The sequence below is a fragment of the Sciurus vulgaris genome (genome assembly GCF_902686455.1).
Source record: "Sciurus vulgaris genome assembly, chromosome: 4".
NCBI classification, from domain to species: domain Eukaryota; kingdom Metazoa; phylum Chordata; class Mammalia; order Rodentia; family Sciuridae; genus Sciurus; species Sciurus vulgaris.
Window position 1 is genome coordinate 178,503,683 of NC_136464.1, and position 24,466 is coordinate 178,528,148.

Genomic DNA, 24,466 nt, shown 5'->3' on the forward strand with positions numbered 1-24,466 from the left:
TTTTGGTTCAATGAGCTTTATAAAAATTGAAATGTATGATTTCTTCTCTTGCTCTGAATAAATATGCCTTTTTGTATTTGATTTATTTTTAATTGATTCTTGGTTGTAGATGGACACAGTACCTTTATTTTATTTATTTTTATGTGGTGCTGATTGAACCTGTACCTCACACGTGCTAGGCAAGGGCTCCACCACTGAGCTACAACTCCAGTCCTTGTATCTGATTTAATTTTCAAGTTTTAAACTTGTTTTTCCCTTCTGACAAATGGACATTTGATATTTTAGTGATGGTTCTTCACAATGTAAGAAGTCCTCCTGTATAATCTGTGGTAAGAAATTAAGCTATTGAAATAGCCTAATTTGTATTGCCAGAAGTGATAGGCAATCTCCCGAAGAACACATTTTAAATGATGCTGCAACACTGTGTATTCTATTTGGATTTTAAGAAGCAATTACCATATTTTTAGATGTGATAATAGTTATGTTAAAAATAGTTCTTATGGAGATATGCAATAAAATATTTTGGATCAAATGACATATCTTATATCTAGGATTTGTTTCAAAATGATGAAGGAAAAGTGATGGAAGTGGATAATGCAGATTTGCTATAGAGAGCCTGCAATCCAGTAAATAGGTGCATACAAGTCTATCATACTATTGTGGGTGTGTGTGTGTGTGCATGCACACACTCACATACACACCTAGAGTTCTCTAGAAAATAATAAGTATTAGGATATTCAATCTGGTTGTCAAACTCGGTGCTCACAACTCAATACTTGTTCCCTATTTTGTGGCACTGAACACTGGAATCCTCACTCTATAAACAGTCTCCATCTCACGTGTGGGCTACAATTCCTCCCACTTGCCCTCCACTCAGAGGTGTAGGGTGAAAGGTCTTTGAGGCTGTGGGCCACTCCTCTTAGGATTGTGAGGCAGCAACATCAACTAAAAGTAGAGCTTGTGCACGGTAGGACTGAACCCAAAGTCACTGGCTCTTCCATCCTGGCGTGCCAGAACACATGTACAGATCTACTGTGGAGATAAAGCCCATCAGCTAAGAAGACACTTCCTGAGGACACCATTTGATATTCTATTACTTTATTTGTCACAGAGTACCATCAAAGTGACCAGAGTTCCAATCCAGAGGAATCTAGATGTGATGACATCAACTCTGATGAACAGTACTAAATGACCCTGAGAGTGACCCCAATAACTTTTTAGATGAACTCCATATATTCCAAGGACTTGAAGTGTTTACCACCAGCGGAATTCTGAAGTTTCCCTTCCTTAAGGTTTTTTGTGGAATAGTCCAGCGAATGGTTTTGGGTATAATCTCCAGGGAATCAGCTGGTACACAGGCATAAAAAAAGGGCTGGTCTTGTTTTTTGTCAGAATGGAAGTCAGCACCCATGTGATGAGTTTTTGATGATGACCTATGTTTACTTGGGGAATAATTTGATCCTCCTGAGTCACAATCACACACTTTCCTCTTTCTTGTGTGTATCTCTTTGCTACGTGTATGAATGTGGTTACTGTCCCCATGAACGCTGTTCTTTCTGAATAAATCAAATTTGGCCTTCTTTCTTTCTTTGCTTTCCAGGTACATGTGAGACTTGCATTGGGCATTTGTAAGATGTACTTCCATATTTGACTCAGTTAGGGAAGCTACAGAGTATCCTGTCCTGCTCCCTGAAGTCCATGAAAGCTGCTCTTCTCTGAGTGAGATGGAAGGAGACAGAGACTGACTGTCCAGACTGTTAACTGAACGGTGACACCACCAGTCAGGAGGCTGCATTTTGGAAGATGACCTGTATTTCCTGTTTCTGTGCTTTTCAGAGGAAGGCGGTTTCATGAGCAAGGTATGTCTCCTACAGGCTCTGACGTGGTGGGAGCCCGAATCTTCCTTGCAAAATTGCTGCAAGTAAGTTGTGACTTCTTTCATCTTGGAAAAATTTTTCAAAGGAATGCCTTTCTGTAATTCCAAGAGAATGTTTTGTGACTCCTGACTTAAGTAAGAGTTGGTTTCTAAAAACATACATTCCTGACTCTCGCATGTCTCTGGGAAGGAGCACCTGTCCAAGTTAGCTGGACTCTTAGCATTTATCTGAGTATCAATACAATCTTCAGAAGTCTGAGTAGATCGTGAGTTAACTAAGCCAGCAGCATTTTCCTGCATCCTTAAATCAAAAGGCTTATATGTATTTGTTTCTTGAAACCACATACTGTATTGTTCATCTTTTTCTGGAGTTATGTCAGATTTGAGCTCTGAAACAGCTCTAGTATCTTCCTGCTCCCTACTGGGTAGACTGAGATCAAAGGTACACGTGTAGGTTGGCTCCAAGAACTTTCTGAAGAATAATGAGTTTTTGTGGGGGTTTTGCTTTTTGAAAGAAATATGCTGTTCTAACAGTTCTGTGTCAAAGGAAAGAGAATGGCTTTCTCTACCATCATCTACTTTGTTACAAACTGAAGTGGGGTTCAGCTTAAGAATGTGTCTGGGTAGAGCATTTGGCTTGGGGAACATACTTTCATCAGAAAGCCCCAGCAGAAAGCGAAGGTATTTGTATTGTAGATCAAGATCGATCTGATGAAGGGATTTTTCTTCAAAGAGTAAGAAAATTCTGTTTTTACGCTTTGGAACTTTGACAGAATGAATGCAGTTAGATAAAGGTTTTGTTCTATCCTGGGCAGTGGCTACTGCACAAGATTCTCTTACAACTCTGGGAAGGGCTTTCATTTGTATTTCCAATATTTTCATAGAAAAGTGCATGACAAGCTTGTCTTTTCCTTTGACTGAGTACTTCTGGAGAATATGAGGCAGTGGCATCTCACCAGTCAAGATCACTGAAGACATCTCATTTTCTAGGTTATTCATACTGTTTAACTTTGAAATGAAATCCTTGCTGCCGCTGCTTGAAACATTAACCAGCAATGTCTTCATACAGCTGAGAGGAGGTGAATCTTCTTGGTAATTGTGATTTAAGTTAAGCTGTATACTATCCACCCCTTCTGGAGACATAAAACTCATCTTTTTATGCCCTGGGTAGAGCCTCCAGCTATTATCTTCAGAAATAGCCTCGGTGGGACAAAAGTCAAACATTTGTAAGGATTTTTTTGCCAACTCTGGCATCAGACTCAGTTTTATTTCAAGTGCTTTTGACCCCAAATGATTGGACAGTTTATTTTTATCTTCAGGATTATAATATCTTAAAAGGGGTTTGTGCTGCAGATCGGAACACACTGCGGTTGATGATGTACCCGGACTCTCTGGGAAAGGTGTGGGGGAAGCCAGGTCCTCAGGCTTCCAGGCCTGCGATCTTTCCAGTTTCTCATATGAAACTTTGTCTTGGATCATACTTTTTACTTGGGAGTCAAGGGCAGCTTTAATTGCTTCATAAATAAAAAATAAACTTTCTGCACTTGTAGCACCTGAAGGTGTTTCGGTCTCATCGCTTCTCACTTGCAGTGGTGTGGGCACAGTTCCTGGAACAGCCACTTGCTGCTGGACCTCTTGGGAGGTGGTGTCCCAGGCCAGTTCACCCTGATCCCTTTGCTTAGGGAGTAAGGGACACTCCCTGGCTTCAAGAGGAGTCTCACGCTGTGGTTCTTCCTCCAATAGAGCTGGTTCAGTCACACTTACGGTCCTTCTCATGTGAGCCTCCACAATTTCCTTTGGAGCGTTAAGCACAGATGAGCGCTTCGTAGGTCTCAGGATGCGTTCTGGTATCTTTTCTTCTTGCTCAATCCTACGTGAGTCAGGCCTTTTAATGACCCTTAGGACATCATGCCCTGGAATGATCCTTCTTTCTCTCTGTGGGGTTTTCTTACTTGCTTTCTTACCTACTTCTGTTTTCCCACTTGTTTTCCTCCTGAGGCTTGCTTCTGATTTCACACGACAACGCTTCTGCATTTGTCGTTCGTGCGGTGCAAAGGGTTGAGACTTCTGGGGAACTGGGCCTTTAAAATTTCGTTCCTTTTTTACAATTGTTGAGGTGTCCCTCTTGAGAATTTCACCAGCATTTGGTGATTGCCCCCGAAATTTAGAAAGACAGACTCTCTTTTCCCGGTCTCGGTTTGTCCTAGATTTTATAGTTTCTACACTTTGTGGTGGCCTCATCATGGAAGCACAGATACTTCTGATAAGTATTTCTGGGGCAGGTTTGCCCCAAGAAAATTTACTTTCTGGTTTGTTAAACTCATATTGTAATTTCATCCTATTGCTTGGAGTACTATGTCCTATGGAACCAAGAATCTGTGAAATTGGGTGATTTGATACTTTCATAGTTAAGTGTCTGGGGCTCAGTTTTCTTTCCAGATCTGCTCTTGTCAATTTGCCTTTCTGGTCTTTGAAAGAAAGAGGAATATAGGCATAAAGTGAATCCAGAATGTTTTGTTGAAGGGGTTTTTGTACTTGAATGTTTTGTTTTACCCTAGCCAACTCTAGTTCCTCTTTGTGCTTTTGCTTGATGGGGCAGATGTTCTCCTTACGTGTGATTACCCGAGTCTTGCTATGAGACTCCTCTGTTCTTGGAGGTAAATAATGAAGCCTTGCAGGACTGCTTGAGAATGATCCTGTGTCCTCCTTCTCCAGACTACCAGAATTATTCTTGTGCATTTCCATCTTGTTCTCTTCTAGATGTATAGGTCTCTGTGGGTGTATTTCCAATTTCTCTTCTTCCTGATTCACAGTAATGTTACCGGCCATCTCTAACTTCCGTTCCAGATGTACAGTGGTAGTTGTGTTAGTTTCATCTTCTTCCACCAGAAGTCCAGATTGAATTTGAAAAGTACAGAGTGGGTTAAGGGACTCTGAATGCAATTCTAGAACACATTCCTCTTGTTCTGAAACCAGTAATGCCTGACTTTCTTTTCCTGTTATGGTATTAAACTCTGTAATATCCATGTGTATTGCCGGTAATACCTGTAGGCTGGAGTCAGCTGTAGTTTTCTTGACCACATCTATTTCCAAGGGTGTCTTGTGCTTTCCATTCTGAATTGGAGACTTAAGAGAAAGCACAGAATTTGGGCCGTTCTCTTGTTCACTCTCAGACAAGGGCACTGCTTGTTTTTCCATAATAACTTGTTCTACATTTTGAGAGGTATCTGATTTGGTGCAATTTACTTTTTCAAGTGATTGCTTTGTCTGTGGTGCTAACACTTTGGGAGAAAATATTTTGCTTATTTTATTGTTACTTTGTACATCTTTCTCTGGCATATCAAATTTACATGAATCCACATATCCTAGAGATACTTCTGATGAAATTTCTTGATGGGCATCTCTCTCTGGAACAGAAATTCCTTCTGAACCTATAGGGGTGTCAAATTTGATACATATTTCCTTGGTTGTTGCCCCCGGCAGTGAAGCTGAAACCCCAGGACTTAATTTCTGATTTAAGTTGTATGTTATTTCAGTTTCCCTCTTCAGATTTCCAGTTTTAATTGCATCCATTGTGCGGTAGGAATAAAACATACCAAAAGGTTCTCTGAATCTTTCTGGCTGAGTCTTTTGCCCTGTGAAGTGCAATTCCACTCTTTTCCCATTTTGTGTTGTACCAAATCTTGTGAAATAAATGTTCTCATCTTTGGAAATTAAATCTCTTTCTGATTTGGCCTGTGGCGAGTCATTCCTTTGCTGGGCACTGACCATGAAGTCTGAGGCCCACTGTTGCTCTGCCTTTTTCTGGGGCGCATGCTGTTCTGCTTGCTTAACAGCATTTTTACTATCACCTTCAACTGATCCTCTGATTGCTCTTTTCTGGGCATCTAATAGCTCCTGGGCATCTTGCTGTGAACAAGAGGATCCTGACATCCCTGCTGAGTCTTTCCCTGCCTTGTTCCCCGAATCCAGATAAAGGAGAGGTGCTGATGGTATGGAAAAAAAAGTCCTTGTCAAAACCACACACGATTCATCTTTTCCTTCGTGCACTTTTTTCTCCAGCACCTTCATATTCAGAACAAATTCCTTCATATTAAGGATATGTGGAATTGGTGAAAGCCTTGCCTCTTTGCAGTGCACCCCAATCTTCATATCTACTGTTTTCAGCTCATACCTTTCTTCTTTCCATGACATCTGTTGCTTTCTTTTCCTTACATCACCACTCATTGCCTTTGTACCTGCTATTTTCTCTGCATCTGATAATGCTGAACACATTAGTGGAAGCACAGACGTTCTATTTCCAAGTTTCTCTTCATCTACTTGTGTATCTTTATCCAGTTTAAGGTTGGGTGGAGAAGAGTTGAAAGCATAAATTTTTCTCGTGACTATCCCTTGTGGTTCCCCTGGACCTTCATGTTCTTTCCCTTTGTGTCCACTCATAGTCATATGCAGTTCTGTTCTATGGAGCTTATAGGAAGAAGGTGACTTCTTTGCATTCAAAGATATATCTGTGTTTTGCCTACCTACTATTTTCCCTCTATCTATCTTTTCTTTCTGAGACATATGCTGTTTTTCATATTCAACATCTTTCATGATATCACCACCAACTGACCCTGTCGGTACTGTTTTCCCTACACTTGATACTTTTGGCAAAGCAGACCCTGGAAGTCTTAGCAGTTCATCATCTAGTTTTGTTTTTGTATCCAACTTGTGGTGAGGCAGAGATGGTAATGTAGCAGAAGGTTCCTCTGGACATTCCTGCACCTTCCTTTCTTGATGTTTGGGGAATACGACCTTTATTATCTGTACTCCATCCTCTTCCTCATTCTGTTGGACATGCTGTTTTCCTTTTGGTAGACAGATTAAAATATCACCAGTAATTGGCTTTATACATATGCCTCCTTCAGAATGCAATGATTCCTGGAAGTTTACTATGGAAAAAGAGGATCTTGCTGACACTGGTATACTTTCTTCCTCAATCCTGGTATTCACATCAGGCAAAAGTGGAGGAGATTTAGCAGAAGTCTCAGTCAGCATCATATCTACCTCACTTTTACCTTCTAGAATCTTTTCCTCTTGTTTTCCAGATTTCCACTGAAGGTCACCTAATTGTGTATGTAAAATACATGATTTCTTTGTCTTTAAACAAGTATCCTTGGGATCCACTATGATATTCTCTTTCTGTAGCATGTGTTCTTTTAATTCTTCTACCTCATTTGAAAGTTTTCCATCAATTGTTTCTGGACATGCTAGTCTCCCTGTACTTGGTTCCTTGAACTGCATAAGTGAGAGAGACGATTTTGTAATTCTATTTGACAGATCCATAAATAGTTTACTTTTATATTCCTGCATTTTTTCTTTTTGTTCCTTGATTTTCCATGGCAGTTCTTTAGTATTGAGTGAATATGAAAGTGATGATTTCTGTACCTTCAGATCCATATATTTGGGGATCTTGATGTCTTTTATGTCTTTTTTGAGTCTATCTTTTTCTTCTTGCTTTGCAATGGAATGTACTGGTTCTTTAATGTTACTTAACATGTAACTATCCAATGACTCAGTACATGCTTTTTTATCTGAATCTGATGCATCTTGAATCTTTAATGGTGGGAAAGAGAATTGTGTTCTTCCCAGGGTTCTTTCCTGCCTATTCATTCTAGTATCCCACTCCAAGTAAGATGGAGATAGTAAGGATCTTTTCCTCAGAACCACTCCTGGTTCTCTTTTGCCCTCCTGTTCTTCTTTCCTTTCTTTTTTACTATTCAAAGGTAGTTTCTTTCTATTATACAGATGTGGATGTGGGGATGCCTCTGTTCTCAAACTTCTTTGGTTGGGGAGTATGCTACTTTCTGTACCTCTTATTTCCACTCTATCCCTTACCTCCCCACATGGCACACGTTCCTTTGCCCCCGATGTTGTATTATGTGAGCCAGCACCTTCCTGTGAATCAGCGAGTCCAAGTCTCCCTGCAACTGATAACTTGGGAAGCTTTACTTGTGAAGGAGAGACGCTGTGGTGAGATGGAGAAGGTACAGGGCATATTTCTGTCAGAACCACATTAAGATCTCTTGTTTTTTCTTGCTTCAGTCCTTCTTTTTCTCTGGTGCCCCCCTGTGGTTCCTGTCTGTTATGCAGAGCACTGCGCTCATAGACACTGAATACATGAGGATGTGCTGAGGTCTTTGCCTTGAAAGTGGAGCCACTGGGGCGTATCAAGCTCCTAGTGGCTGACGGTTGTACTCTGCCTTCTTTCTGTGATAAACACTGTTTTCTTTGCTTTGCATAGTATTTTCTCTTTGCACAGCTAGCAATGGACTCTCTAAGTGTTGTTTGACATGAAGGCAATGATTCCTGCAGCACAGGATGTGGTATGTAGCTTTTTATTTTTCCTGGTTCATCATCATCTTTCATTGTGTCTAATTCAAAGAGAGGTGAAGAAGTGATAAAAGAATAAGTTGTTTTGAGAAGCACATCTGTATCCTCATTTCCTTCCTGTCTCTGTTTCTTTTGCTGTGTGATGTTCACTTGCAGTTTCTTTGTTTTTAGCATATTGTCCATGAGTGATTCCTTTGTCTTCACAGCTTTGTGCTTGGGATGCACTATGCTTTTCTTTAAAACATTTTCTTTATCCTCTTCTTTGTGTGTCAGGCATTCTGTTCTTTTTGAATCACTGGAGATGTCTTTCAAAGGTGACACTACAGAATTCAATTTTCCTACATCTGACGATTCCATGTGGTGTGAAGGTAGAAGAAAGGACCTTGCTACTTCTTGTTTTTGTTCCATGATTTCTACTCCTTTGTTTGATTTACAGTGAGGTAAAGGAAGTACTTCATGTAGTTCATGTTTTCTTTCCTGCACACATCCCAATTTTTTATTTATGTTTGCCTGTTCTCTAGTTTTTGGGCTACCATGGCCAGTGATAGTGGGTTCATGTAGAAGTTTTAATGGTTTTGCCTTGAAAGTCACATCCTCAGCATGTATTCTGTGTTTCACGTTTACTGTGTTTCTTCTCTCCATCTCTTTCTGGATCTTGTATTTTTGTACAGGTTTTACAACATGTGATTTCTCCTCCCCAATTGATTTTGTATGTATCATTTTCCTTCTATCAAATAATTCATGGTCCTGTAATGGTGAAATAGCAGTTCTTGTTATTTCCTGTGTATCTTCTTTTCCTGCATTATGATGAGCCAGAGAAGGTTCAGAAGGCATACATACATGCAGAACTATTTCCTGCTCACTTTCACTTTCCTGGTCTATTTTTCCTTGCTTTCTACTCTTTTGATTCACTTCCCCTTGACGTTTACCTTCTCGATCCCATTTGTCTTGGGCTTTACTTGCTGCAACAAAGCAGCTGACTTTGTCCCCTGGATCTGTCTTCCCTTGCTCTTTAGGACTCGATGGTAGGTCCTGTGAAAGTGCTCCATTTCCTTCCAGACCTTTAGCTTTTGGATACAACATGTCTTTCTCAGCTACTATTTTTACTTCACCCTCTTCTTTCTGTGCCATATATTCTTTTACTTTTTGTGTACCACTTGTGATATTACCCTCAGTGGAATCTTTACTTGGTTTTCTCACTGTATCTGATGATTTCTGGTACGATAGTTCGGGAAGAAAATATCTTCTCACCTCAGTTATGCAGGCAGTTTTTCCTATCCTTGTATCCAATTTTAAATGAGAAGGAGAAGGTATGCAAGTATTAGTACTGGTCAAAATCACATTTGATTCACCTTTAATTTGTTGTAGCTTTTTCTCTTGCTCTTTGATGCCTAACTGAATTTGTTGCGAAATTGCCAATGATTTTCTTTCTTTCAAAAGTATTAATTTTTCCATATTTACACTTTCCTCTTCTTTCTGCATTGTAAGCACTACAGCATCTTTTACACTGTTGGAGGTAGGATATATATTTTTCATACATTTTGCTCTTTTTATGCTGCTTAAAATATCATCAATTGGCTCCTTATATATTCCCATTCCATCTGACAATTCCTGAAGTGTCAATAATGGAAGACAGAACCTTATTATTCCTTGCATGTATACATCTTTTATTGTAGGATCCCATTCTGGGTGAGGTGGAGGAATGGAATCCCAGAATTCATTCTGAACTACATCTTGATTTTTTTTATCCTCCTGCATATATTTCTTTTGTTCTTTGTTGTACCACTGTAATTCCTTCCTATACATGAAGTGTTTAAAAGGTGAATTCTTCCCCTTCAGAATGATACATATAAGGCCAATTATATCTTTCACATCTACTATATTTTTTCTACCTCCTTTTTTCTTCTGTAGTAAACATTTTGATTCCATTATGTTATTTAAGTGATGTCTACTAGTTGACTCTGAATATGAGGTTCTTCTGATATTTAAAGATGCCTGGGGCTTTAGTGGTGGAAGGCAGCTCTTTAGTATTCCCGATTTATCTTTTCTTACTTTTATCCTTGAATTTAAATTAGGATGTGATAGAGATGGCAAGGAAGCACAAGAGAGCCTCAGTTTCACATCTAATTTACCTTTATCTTCTTGTACCTTGCTTTCTGGTTTTATAATTTTCAACAGTGGTGAGTCCTTTCTATTGAATATATGTGACAGTGATTTCTCTGCCTTCAACGTAAAGTAAGGGTTCATTATTTCTTCCATTTCCACTGCTTTCACTCTATCTTCTTCCTGTGATATATGTTGTTTTCTTCTTTTCACATTTGAGATAACCCCATCAATTTTTTCTTTATCCAATTTGAAGTGAGGTAAAGAAAGGATGGGCTGATCTGTTTTTCTCACATCTGAACCTAGATCACCCTTTCTGAGTCTTGTACTTACTGTTTTCTCCTTTACATTCTGCTGCTGTTCCACTCTGTTGCTTTGGTTATCAGAGTCAGTAGCACTCATCTCTAGAGCTTTTATTTTGGGGCATATTATGTCTTTCATAATGCCTTGTTTTAGGCTATCCTTCTGTCTTTCACTTTCATGTAGAACAGACATACATACAGAAAGGGAATGTAAAAGTATTCTGGGTAGATACCCCTCCTCTGGATTTACCTTATGTGATTGTACTTTTGTTCCGACTCTTAGTTTGGATGAACTTCCATTTGATATTGACTCCATTACCTGTGCCCCATATGATGATTGCTTTTCTTTTGAAAATAAACAAGTCATGTGTTTTTTATCTTCACTGCATGGTTGTATAGACATTATGTCTTGTTTTCTCATGTGCCTTGGAGTAACTGGGGGCACACTCTGTTCCAGTTCATACTCATATACAGTGCCTGGTTGATCTGTAGAAAACAGGTTTAGTTCTTCTATCCTGCGTAACACACTACCCATTTCTGCTAATCCCTGTTTTGTTGGAGGAACTGAATGTGGCCAGAGACAGGGATACTTCTGAGGATAAAATATACACTCCTCCAAGTCCTTATAGAAAATTGATAGGTGCTGTGGTTTTGATTCTTTTTTCCTTTTTTGAGTATATCCATCTGTAACATCCATTTGCTTTAATGTTTTCCTCATCTGTGAAGTTGAAGAGTCACAATGTATGGTATTTACAGTATCTAGCATTGGAATACCATTTTCAGATGCAGACTGTGGAAGAGCCTTATACATACTTTTTTTCTTTTGCTGTTTCCTTTCTGTAATCAAAGTGTGGTAGCATGGATTATTTATTGCCTTCAATGCTCTCTTTATCTGTAGCAAAGTAAACTGATATGTATCCATCAGAGAGTGAGTAACAGATGTTGGAAAAACCTTGCATATACTGTCTTGTAGATGTTCTTCTGTTCCTGTAATAGGCATATTAATTCCTTCTGTACATGGAGGGTGATCTTCCAGAATACTAACTTCATTTGATGCTTTTTCTACCATTGAGTTCAAAACTTCTGACGGTAGTATTGCTTTTGCTGAGGTTTGTTTCTTTGCATTTTCAATATGAAGATGATGTAATGTGCAAGCGAAAATGGATTCTAGAATCTTTTCTTTGTTCTGGTTGCAAGTATTCAGTTGCCTTGCCCGCAATTTTTTTGAAAAGTCCACTTTCTGCCTATTTAATTTTAATAGAGTATCAGTTAATTCTGTTTGCTCTTTTCCCCATCGATTTACACTGGAACTACTAGAGAGTCTACCATTTTCTTTCCTTGTATTTACTGCCTCTTTTAAAGGAACAGGCTCCTTACTGGGGCAAGATGCAGAACCCAAAATACTTTCAGGCGTGTGACTTGCTTTCATGTGTCTTCTTTGTGCTGCATGAATTTTGGGTGGATTCTTTAGCTTTAGAAAATTCTGTCCTTTGCACACTATTAAGTTATCCGTTTCCTTTAATTCTTTTCTTCCCAATAGAGGAGAAATATTTTTTCTGTTAATATACACATCTTCCTTAGCTACCTGTCCTGTGTTTTCTAAATGAAGAGGTTCCCTGATGGGGCAAGAGACAGAATTCATGTCTATCGGGAAAATACTTTCTTGTTTCGGCGATTCTGGCTTTTTATAAGTAAATATATTCTGTCCTTTTGAACTTAATGAAATATTCATTTTCTTTGATCTTTCTCTTCCCAGTGGAACTAAAATTGAATGTCTGGCAACATCTGCAAGTCTTTGTCTCACTCCTTGTGCAATGAGGAAATCAAGTTCTGTATCTGTTCTAATTCTTGGTGTGCTGAGCCTACTACCACTAATTTCTCTCTTCTGTGAAAATATAACAGGGTGTATTTCTTTTTCCAAATCAACTTTCAATTTGTCATGGTCAAGTCCAATGTAATCGGTTTCATCTTTCTGTGAAATGGGATCAGGACACACCTTTCTTTCCAAATAGTCTAATTTGACAGGAGGCTGCTCTTTCATTTGTTGTGACCGTAGGGACTGTTGGGGCATGTCTACTAAAATGCGTTGGTGGATCTGTCCTTCTCTAACATTCTTTTCTGGTTTTCCAATGCATTCTGACAAAGACATCTGCTGGTCATTTAGTGGTTTCTCTGGCATTGGCTGTGAAAAAGTACTTATCCTCTCCTTTAACTTGTCCTTCTGCATTTTTATTTCTGTAGGTTTTTTAAGGCAAGACACAGGGAATCGAGAGTCAAAACTAGCTTTCTGAACTAGGCTGGTTGCAGTTTTACTCAATCGGAATGCTTTCTCCTGCAGAATGTTCCCTACTAGCTCCTTTTTATTGTTCCTAGAACTACATCCAAGCAGCCAGGAAACTCGTGTTCTCTTTGCCTTCAGTTTTACCTGTTTGGTATGCCTAGTATTTTCCACATCTGCTATTTCCACCTTACTTTTGTGTCTTACAATTTCAGGGTACATGGGTATGTAGGCATATGGAGAACTCCAGGTATCTCCTGAGATACAGGGCTCTTGCTGTCTCTCTTGCAGGGCAAAGGTTTCAGGATTTGTTAGTGTCTCACCATCGGTAGTCTGGAATTCTTTCTTCTGCGTTTCAATTTGAGGATTTATGTTAGAAAAAGAAACAGACTCTGGATTAAACAATTCTACAGGTTTTATCTTTGCTTCTTGATCTATTAAATAAATTGTTTTCTGAGGAACGATCTTCTCAGGGCACACTGTATCGATTAAAGGTGCTTCTGAGCTTAAAGGATCAGGCTCTTTCAATTGATCTGCTCCAAACTTAAATGGCTGGATATCCTGTGGAGCTGTTCTAGACAAAATCTGTTGTCCATACTCCTCTTTCTCCCCAGATTTTTCCTGGGGCTCTTGTTGTTTCTTTTGCAGGGAAAAAGCCTTGGGATTTGTTAGTGTTTCACCATTTGCAGTCTGGAATTCTTTCTTCTGGTTTTCAGTTTGAGGAGGATTTATGTTAGAGAAAGAAACAGACTCTGGACTAAACAACTCCACAGGTTTTATCTTTGCTTCTTGATCTATTAAATAAATTTCTGTTTTCTGAGGAACGATCTTCTCAGGGCACACTGTATCAATTAAAGGTGCTTCTGAGCTTAAAGGATTAGGCTCTCTCATTTGATCTGCTCCAAACTCAAATGGCTGGATATCCTGTGGAGCTGTTCTAGACAAAATCTGTTGTCCATACTCCTCTTTCTCCCTAACTTCTGCTTTGTGAGGGGACTTTCCCTTTTCAGAAGATTTCTCATGTGTACCCCAGGTACTAGGTGATTGTTCCATTTTCATACAGCATAGCATTGGCATAGAGGCATGTACAGATTTCATTTCAGTACTTAATATAGCTTTTTGTCTCTCTACTTTTATCTTTTGGGCTTCAAAGTTCTGCTTCTTTTTCTTAGGAATGCCTACAGCAGCATGACCTGCATCATTAAGTGGTTGTGAAACTGCTGATCGCTTTACCTTTGAAAATATACCTTTAGGAACTGATGTGCTAACTATGTTTAGATTATCAGTCTGTCTTTCAATTTCTTCTGACACAGTTAAATGCCTGCCAACAGAATCCATGATGCCAGTCAAATGGTATGGTGCTTTTTCTTTTAGAACAGATTGGTCAATTCCCTTTTGATCAAGTCCCTTTCGACTAAATACAGCATTACCTTTTGTTTTGTCTAATTCTGCAAAAATAGGTGGTTTCTCCATCTTGGATGGTCCAACTCTGTAACTTGCCTGCACATTTTTAGTATTTTCTACTTTGACATTTTTTCCTGGATCCTCTTCATATATCTGTTTTTTAGGGAAAAATGATTCTCCTAGAAGAATGACTTCTGATTTGCCAGGATCAGGTACCTTTATGGGACGTTCATTTACTATTAAACTTTTTATGTAGAATGAACTGGTTTTCACTGGAGGTTCTCTTTTCTCTTTCCCATATTCTCCATCATGCAGTTTTGCTTCCCTTAAAAAGCTGGAAGAACTGCTCTTGTCAGTGGAACTGGAATACAATGATATGCCTCCAGCTGGCAACTGCTGTGTTAGCTGTGTATGACTAAACCTTGACACTGCCTCCATTTTTAACTTATTTTGCTTTTTAATGTCAGAGATATTTGGTGTGAAGCAAATGGCATTTGAAAATGAGCCAGTCACACTGTTACCTTGCCACATTGTTTTCATTCTGGTTCTTAAATTAGATTTAAATTTCTTGCTATGTTTTGTCTCAAAGTATCTATTGATTTTAGGTATCTGTGAAACTGGTGGCTTCTCTTCCTTTGTGGTCACACACCTGGGATTCAATATAGTTTCATTTTCTGAAAACTTTACCATGCTTGCCTGGCTTTTACAGTCAAGGAAACCAGGCATGAAAAAATCAGAAGGCCCCAACAAAGTTTTGGTTATGTTTTTTCCTAACTCTGCCTTTTCCTCTGTAATATGATCCACCAGAGTTCTTTGAAATGTTCTGTTGAACTGAATGCCCCTCATAGTTGTATCCAATGAGAGCTTATCAATCATTAATTTGGATGGAGGACTCTTAGTACCTTGAGAGGCCTCCAGTAATACTTCTGTGACACTAGTGCAGCACTGCACATCTCTCATCTTGTGCTTCATGTTGTGCTGCTTTTTCTTTCTATGGCCTCCCATATGATACCTTGAGATATTAAGCAATTTTGAAATTAGTGGTTTTTTTGCCTTCAGAGTTATATGCTTGGGACTCATTATACTTTTTTTCCTTAGAAAATCTAATGTGTAGTTCTCACTTTTAGATTCAGAGGATACATGGCTGGAGAGATCTAAAGGTTTTAAAGATGTTCTTAAGAAGTCCTTGTGATTGCAAGTCTTTTCCCCCAAAACTGGACGATCCCATTTCCTTCTAGGATTTCCATCCCAGGGCATATTACTCACTGTTGAAATGATCTCCAATTCCTCTGCACTTGGGGATGAAGTCTTCAGACCTACCATAATTTTTGCTTCTTTCTGCATATGAGGACTTATTTTCATTGTTTCAACTTGAAAATTAATCATGTGTTCAGAAACGGGCTCCAAAATAGTTTCTTGAAGGTGTGTTTCTTGTGCTATATGGGACAAATTCTGAGTCCTTCTGCCTTCTGACCTCTTCGGATCAGTCTCTGATTTGTGAGAGGCAAGGGGTTCCATTTGATATGCACCAAAGCTCAAGTGTTGGCTGTAGTGTGGAACAGACCCTGATGGCACGTCTTGGATATTCTCCCGTACCCCTGTGTGTTGCACATTCATTTTCACTGCATCGTTAAGTCTGTTTTGCATACCAGTCAAACTGACTTTTTGTGTGTCTTCGTGTGGCAACTTTTCTAATTCTGGAAGAATATGATGGTATATTTTTACTCTTGGTTCGTCCCTCTCAGGTTTTGAACTCCTATGTACTTCACTACCTACTTTGGTACCAGTTAAGACAGGTAAAGGAAACAAAAATGTGTGAACTCTACTTTTATTTTGTTGGTTGTCTTTTAACATAGATTTTACATTGCATTCCTCTTTTCCCCTATGGTACAGACTGCCATGCTTGGTGACGTTCAGCATCTGTGAACAAACAGCCTTCTTTGCCTTCATAGTTACACGTTTGGGACTCATGAGAGATTGACTTTCTGGAAATTTCAATACATTTCTCTGCTTTCTGGCACCAAGTAAAGACAGCATTCCCACTGTTAGTAAATCTCTTTGCACCTCATCATCTTTCTTGACAATATGACTACCCAGTTTCTTTAAAGAATTTTTATCACATGGATTGTCAAATGCTAAGTTCCCTGGGTTGGTAGCTAGGATATTTTGATCAATGGTGCGTTTTTTCACTTTTTGTGCATTTTTATTTTCTTCTCCTGCCTCACAGGGCAGGGAAACTACACTGTGAGTATCCAGCATCATTATAGGAGTCCCATCAGATGTTGTATTATATTCTATTTCATCAATTAAAAGGTCATCAAATATTACCTTCTCTGATTTTGGACATGGAAACTTTTCACCTATTTTATGTAGTATGTTCTTTTGTGGTGTAAAGTCCTGTAGATTTTTAATTTGAAATGAAGTCATTAGAGGAGAACAAATAGACTCCAATGTATTTTCTGAAACCATTGTTTGTTTCTGTACATCTTGCTCTGGAATAAGCAGATTTTGACCTTTTCTCTTTTCTGCACTCTTCAGGAATTGTGGACCTGCATCAACTAACACTTCTTTGCCCTTTCTTTCTTCTTCATTTTGCCACCTTGCTTCTAATGTGTTGCTTGACATAGTCCATTTATTTGAGGGGTATGTATACAATCTTTTCAGTTCATATTGCTTTAATTGTGTAACATTGCTTGTTTTTCTTAACGGGCTTCTTGCTGATTCACCTTTTTTATGCATTTTGATGCCGGGTGAAACAAGTGTGGGAAAAAAGGTATTTGTGAATTTATTTGATATATCTTGACATGTTTCTTTGGTCATGTTTTTCAAGATGAATTTCCTTTTCTTTCTATGATTAAGGGCACAATATCTAGTGATATTACTTCTCTCAAAAATTAAAGGCATCTGTGTTTTCCCAGTTACACACTTAGCAGTTTGTATTGCATTTCTTTGCCATTTAAATTCAGATGAAGTAGGCATGGAAAAATCAAGAGGCCCTAGAGGTCTATCTTGTAAATCCTTTTGCAAACATGCCTTTCCCTCTGGAGTAAGACTAGCAAATTCCTTCCCAGGGCCTCTTTCAAATAGGACATGACTATCTGTTGTATCAATTAAAAATTCACTAACTGGTTTTTCTGCCATTGGAGATGAAATCTTTCCACTCCATATTTCTTTTAAGTCTTTTTGTGATTTTGTTTGTTTTGGTAGCTTCTCAAATGGAAAAGAATTTGAAACAGAATTTAATCCACACTGTGCAGCAACTGTTTGCTGCTGCAGTTTTGGAGGTGTAGAAAGGATGTCTGGGATTTTGTTGCTTGCTGAAGTCTTCAGTTCTAGATCTGATTTCACCAAGTTAGTCGTCTTTATTCCGTGAGTACTGAAGCTGAAGTGCTGGGACACCAGCAGGGCTGTCCCTCCACCTTGGACTTTTGTACCCTTAGTGCCATCAGGGCTCAAGCCAACACCACCTGAATGTGCACACCAGTCTCCCTCTTCAAGTGCTGACTGCTCTTGCTGTTGCAGCCTGCCGCTACACCTTGTTTTCCCCAGCCTATCAGTCTTTTCCATTTTGTCACACACTTTTATGACAGGCAGCACAGGCATGAGAGAGCAAATGGTATTTAAGAATACATCTGCCACTGGTTTACCTTGTTTCATTGTAGTTTCAGAGTTGAATTGCCTTCGATGGCTTGGTGTGTGACGTCCTGTAATATTAAATGTCTGGGAAAGCAGTGTCTTCTTTGCCTTCAAAGTGATGCATTTTGGACTCATTTTATGTCTCTTTTTCATTAACTTGTTTTTCTCTCCTTTAGATGCAGATAAAACAAGTGTGGAAGAATCCAAACACTCCAGAATCACTGCTGGTAATTCTTGTGCTGATCTTTTCTTTTTCTCTGCTATTGGATCTTCTGGTATGACCACATGAAAACCAGCAGGTATGACGCTGCAACATGGTAAAATTTCAACTATCTGTGTTATCAGGGCCTTTGGAGACAGATTTTTCTGACAACCACCCTGTGGAATATTAAATATCTTCGAAATTGGAGTTTTTCTTGCCTTCATAATCATCCACGTGGGACTCATTTTTCTTTTTAAGGCTCTGGATGTCAGTGTCTTTCTCTGCCTTCTAGATTTAGGTAGATTAGTTGTGGAGACACTGGAAGACTCTAGTACAGTTGCCTGTCGATCACATTTAAACCCTACTTTTTCCTCTTCGCCCCAGCTGTGTGGTTCCCCCATATACTTCCCATCATTTGGGATGCCATATTTTTCTGTACCAATTAAAACTTCACCAGTTGATGATTCCTCTGATTTTAGAAAAGGAATCTTTAAACTTGTTGTACATATCGTGCCATTTTGCATCTGGAGGTCTTTCTTTGGCTTCTGTCCTTGCCCTAGATCTGCAGGTTGAGTCTGCTGTGGGACATCTTGTTCTGTAACAAGGAGAATTTTCCTGCTTCCTTGGTTTTTTGATTTATAATGGTCATGATCCTTCCTCTGGTCTGAACAGAATATGAAATGTTGGCTGTATTGTGGAATCACTTTTAATAATGCTTCCTGTTTACTTTTTTCTTTCTCTTGATCTTGAAGTTTGGTTTCTTTGATGTCATCTGAAGTAACATTCCCTTGCTTTACTTTTGTAGAACTGAGTCTTTTTTCTCTTGTGCCTTTTTTGGTTTCTATTTTGTTGTACATATTAATATCAGATGTAATAATCACTGAAGAGTACATTTTATCTGCCACTTTTTTATTTTGATACATCTCTTTCATTTTGTTTAAGTTCCATACTGATTTTTTCCTACAGTTTGGACTAGCACCACCCTTGATATTGAGCATGTGTGAAACTGGTAATTTCTTTGCCTTCCTAGTTCCATATTTGGGATTCACTAAAATTTTATTTTCTGAAAATTGTTTGAAGTTTCTCTTCCTTGCAGATGTAGATAAAGCTGGTGTGCAGAAATGAAAAGCCACTGTTCCTTTATTTTCATTACCATCAGCCTGTTCCTTGTGATAGCGTACATCAGATGGGACTCCAAAATCTTTTCTTGCAGAAACAACCTTTGCATCCCTAGTTCTTGGAGGTGAAAACCTAGCATAATTCTCCAGCTTTTCAGACTGAAACTGATCTAGTGCAGGGCATGAAGTAGAACGCCAGAGAGTTAGTGTAAGATGTGTCTCTGGTTGTACCTGCATATTTGTACTTCCTGGTTGATGTGGTTTCTCACCAAATTCAACAAGGCCATGATCTCTCTTCTGATATGCACTGAATATGAAGCCATGTCCATTCTCTGGAATCTGTAAAGCTTCAGGTTCCCCTTCCCTCTCCTTTCCACATTTTAGCCTGTTAGAGAAACTATTCACATAAGTAGAATCTAGGCAATATACTTTTCTTCCCTTTGGGGATTTCTCTTGCATTGACTGCATATAACCAAAACTTGTTATTGTTTGTGTTTTTATTCTTGCCACATTTAAACTTCTCCTCGTTTTGATGTTGGAGTGAATGATGTCCCAAAATGCATCTGCTGCACTTTCCCTTTGCTGTGGACCTTTCATCTTCATTTTAATATTGCTCTGCAGTTCCTTGCCATACCTGCCACTAAGCATATGTAAAATTGATGGTTTTATTTCCCTCACAGTTCTAAGTCTGTGACTCTCTGGTGTTTGCCTCCATGCTAATCTTAATATTTTTTTCTGCCTTTTATATTTAGAAACAAAGGGTACTGTAATGGAATCAGAAGACTGCAGGAATGTCACTTGCTCATCCATAGGCACCTCTGATTTTTTTTCCATAAAATATGAATCTAGTTCCTTTTTAGGGTTTCTACCAGATGACAAATCACATTTCATCACTGTGTTCTTAAATTCACTGTGTGATGAGCTCCCTGCTTGGGGAAGTGGAATATCAGGACCCATAGGAACTTCTAAGTCATTTTGTGTTTGGCTGGTTTTCCATAGTTCAGTTTCTGTGGTATCCATTTTGAAACTAGCCTCCAAAGTAGTTTGTGGGAAGCCTGTTTTCTGCTGCACATCTTGCCCAATAATAGGCAGCTCCTGTGTTAAACAGATCAGTGGTAGGTCTGATTCCTCAAGGTGGGTTTTCTTTATTTGACATGTGTCAGACCTCAGGTGTTGGCCATATTGTGGAGTTGCTTCTAGGAAAGCTTTTTGTTCCTCTTCCTCTTGGAAATTGTCCTCTCCCTCAGATACTAAACCACTTTTAGCAAAGACATCAACATACTTTTTACTTGCTGGTTCTCCTTGCTTTACGTGAGCATGAGAGAAATTTCCCAGCAACGTGCTGCATACAAGAGAATAGAGGGTGTTTAGACATTCGGGTTCCAATTCTTTAACTCGGTTCATCTTTTTAACCTGGGTTTTAAAGTTCAATTTATCTCTATGGCATGTGATACTGGAAATTTGTGAGACTGGTGGTTTCATTATCTTCATTTTTATATATTTGAGTTTCACTGTATTTGTTATATTTGCAAATTTTACTCTGTTTTTCTTCTGTTTAGAGCAAGATAACACAGGCATGTAACAATTAAAAGGTTCTGGGGAAGTTTCTTGTAAATTTTTTGGTAATTCTGCCTTTTCCTCTGCAAAATGGTAACCCATTTCCCTTGTATCACTACCAATACTTGGAACATTATTTTCTTTTGTTTGATTGAAAGGGACTCCCATTAGTGATTTCCCTATTGGAGTAGACATCTCCAATCCTGCTGTGCACTGGAAGTCTGTCTGTGTTGCTAGACTTCTCTTTACATTTTCGGTGTGAGGTGAAGCCATTCTAAGGAACTCAACAGATTCCTTCATGGTTTCGGTAAATGGGACTGGATGATGCATTTCTTTCTCTGCTTTTCTCTCCTCCACTGGATGAGGATGAGGGACTGTCTTTGGTAGAGCTTCTCTGGCCTCATTCACTTCATCTTGCAAGTTAGCTTCTAGTGTGTTTTGAGATTCATTTTCCTTATTGATGTAGGATTTCTCTTGTACAAGACCGATATGACTTATTTTCTCTTCATTTAGTATGCTATACATTCTACCATTAGGCAAAATAGACACGTGAGGGCAGACGTCCAGGAGTACGTCTGCCAAAATTTTATCTTGCAGCATATTCTTAATTATGACTTCAAAACCATCTCGCAATTTTTTCCTATGGCTTGGAGCATCATGTCTTTTGGTACAAAACTTCAATGAAATTACTGGCTTCTTTACTTTCATAATTGCATGTTTGGCATTGAATACATTTTTTGTTTCTGACAGTATTTTTCTGATTTGAAAAGCCCTCATGGCAACTGCAGGTAAATATGTTTTTAAGTCTTCCTCCTCTTCTGTAATATGATCATCCAATGTCTTTCTGGGGTTTCCACCAAAGGTGACCCCACACTCCATTGTTTCAATTAAATATTCACCAACTGGCAAGTTCTCTGGAATGATCAGATTCATAGGATCCATTGCATTTTCTTTACCTGAAGGTCTGTCTGTGTTTTGCTTCAGTTTCTCAATTTGAAATGGATCCATCATGGGGCATGAACTAGGCCCCAGAACAGTTTGTTCAGAAAGAATCTGTGATGGTATTCCTTGTTCTTTATTTTGCACTTTTCTACTTCCTGAACAGATCTCTTCCATTTCAAATTTGACATATTGGGGCTTTTGTTTCAGATGTACGCTGAACCTGAAATCTGGGGTCAGCTGTGGAACTGCTTCTTGTTCCTCTTGTTCCTCTTGTTCACTGTCATATTGTTGTGGTTTTTTAAACACAGAGTTTTGATCAATGTATTTTGTCTTCTGTGCTCTCTTAGCACCTGGCAACTTCTCTTGTTTCGATGCTGAATGACTTCCCCTTATTACTACTGCTGATTTATCTGTCTTGGCTTTTAATCTGCCATGCATTTCCATATTGGGTGGCTCAGGAATGGTAGTGTAAGTGGCATTATCAAATGCATCAGATATCCTTTCATCTTGACGCATATTTTTTATAAAGCTTACAGTGTTGCATTCCAGTTCCTCACTTTCACTCAGGTTACCATATTCTGAAATATTAAGTCTTAGTGGTTTCTTTTGCTTCAGATTGACACTTTCTGTACTTAAAGGGCTTTTTATGCCTTCTGAGTCTTCACCACTTATATGCTTTTTGGTTCCTAGGGAAATGAGTAAATTGACATCTGACAATTCTAGACAAATTTTCAGAAAATCTTTTTGTTGCTGTGTATTTTCCTCTGGAAAACACCTCTGCATGTTTGGTGTACTAGCTGCAAACTCCTCTCCATTTGAAAGTGGTAGATGGGACTTCTTACTTGGTAGATCCTCCTGTACTTTCATACCTCTGTTTGATTTCATCTTAGGAGATGAAATAAGTTTCTGCACAGGTTCTGAAATCATTTCTTCTAAAGGCATATCATGCTTTGGAATTTGTGGGTCAAGTGTTTGCTTAAGGTCTTTAGGAGACTCTGTACTTTTCTGGTTTGCTTCTAATAATGAACAAGATGCTTCTACTTCATCAGGGTTCACTATGAAATATGGTTCTAGCTGAGGTAACATTTTCGGTGTAATATTTTTTAGTCCAGTATTTTCTCTGTCATACAGCTTTACATTTTCAATGATGCCTGAATTTTCTCTCTTAATAGAAACTGCAAAATTGATTTTCTCTGTATCTAGTGACTTATTTTGCTTTTGCAGAAAATATCTACATTTTAGTATGTGTGGCATGTCTGTCACTAGGTTTGTTCTGAAATACTTCTTAATGTGATGAGTACTAAGCCTGAAGACAGAAATAGGATGCAAAGTTGTATCTGATATATCTTTCCTTTGATGTAATTTTTTCTTAACAGTGTTACTCTCACATTCTAACTCATTCCTGTTTTTTGAAGTGTGATATATTATGCTTTTTGATAGGTATGAAGGTTTTTTCTTTGCTTTTAGAGATGGAACTTTAAGACTGAGTTTGCTTTTACTATTTGGTGCTTTTCTTCTGTTTTTCTGCCCTTTAACAGTAGGTGGAAGGAGCACTGAGCTACACACAGAACACTGGTTTAATTCTGATAAGGCAATCTGTTGCTGGCCTTCTGGCTTTCCCAGCTTTAGTTGTGACATACATGCAGCAATTGACTTTGGATTGAATGTTAAAACTAGAAATTCAGCATTCTTAAAAACACTTTCTTGCTCCTTGATCAAATTTTTAATATTGTTAGAATCTTCAAACCAAACAGAATATTGGGCCTCATGTAAATATTCATCAAACTCTAAGCCCCTGATTGAATCTTGTGCCTCAACAAAACATGGGGCTTCGAAACAATGTTGGCTCCTATCTACATCTTTGGCTTGGAAGGAGTCTCGTGTACCGCTGGAAAATGGTTTTGTTATCAGATCTTGAGCTTGAGCAAAATTGTTGGCCTTGATAGGTTGGCTGTTGATTGATTCTTGGTTGGGAATAAATTGTTGGGCTTGACTAGTAAATTGTGTTTCATAAAATCCTTGATTCTGCATAGCATTTTGTTCTGGAAAAGAAGCTTGTGCTTGGGCAGAAATAACCATCTCAACAGAATGTTGATTCTGAATCAATGACTCTTGAGATAGTGAGTGCAGATAAGTAGTTATAACTTCTAATGTTCTGTGTTTTAAAGGAATTCGGTTTCTCACATTTTCTTCCAGAAGTTTAATTTGGTCTCTAGAAAGAAATAAAAGAGCAGGAGGGCATGGTGCCATATTGAGATCTTCATTTTCTACAGAGTATTTATAAGTTTTTGAAAAACTATGATCAGAAGAAAACCTTACATTTTTATTTTTGTTGGTTTTCATTACTGAAAATAATTTCTTTGAGGAAAATTGTACTGCTTCATATTCATTTTCTGGATGCTCTCTATCACTTCGAAAAATTTCTCTTACTTTTGAATGAAACAATGACAAAGGTGAGTTGGTCCCAATTGAAGATGGCATGTGGCTTTCACAAAAGTGACTTACTCGATACTCACTTTCATCGGCACCTGCCCATATTATTTCCTCCTCTGATAAAATTTTGTTTTCAAAGTTACCTTCATTTTCTTCAGATGTAAGTGATGAAGTAATTCTTTCTGAAAAGACATCAACTCTGAAACATAAGAAAATTGTGCAAATGAACTACCACTTAGAATA

General features: G+C 38.6%; 2 protein-coding genes across 2 annotated transcripts in view; both read right to left on the reverse strand.

The window, feature by feature from the left end:
• METTL21C (methyltransferase 21C, AARS1 lysine) overlaps positions 1–24,466 on the reverse strand; it is a 133,261-nt gene that overhangs the window by 88,415 nt on the left and 20,380 nt on the right. The gene's annotated exons all lie outside the window — the stretch shown is intronic.
• CCDC168 (coiled-coil domain containing 168) lies at positions 816–22,876 on the reverse strand (the record flags this gene model as incomplete). Its single annotated transcript, XM_079136264.1, has 4 exons — positions 816–15,971; positions 17,586–18,837; positions 19,327–19,461; positions 20,974–22,876. The coding sequence occupies 4 exons, from the start codon at positions 22,874–22,876 to the stop codon at positions 1,166–1,168; spliced, it is 18,096 nt and encodes a 6,031-aa protein (XP_078992390.1). The 3' UTR covers positions 816–1,165.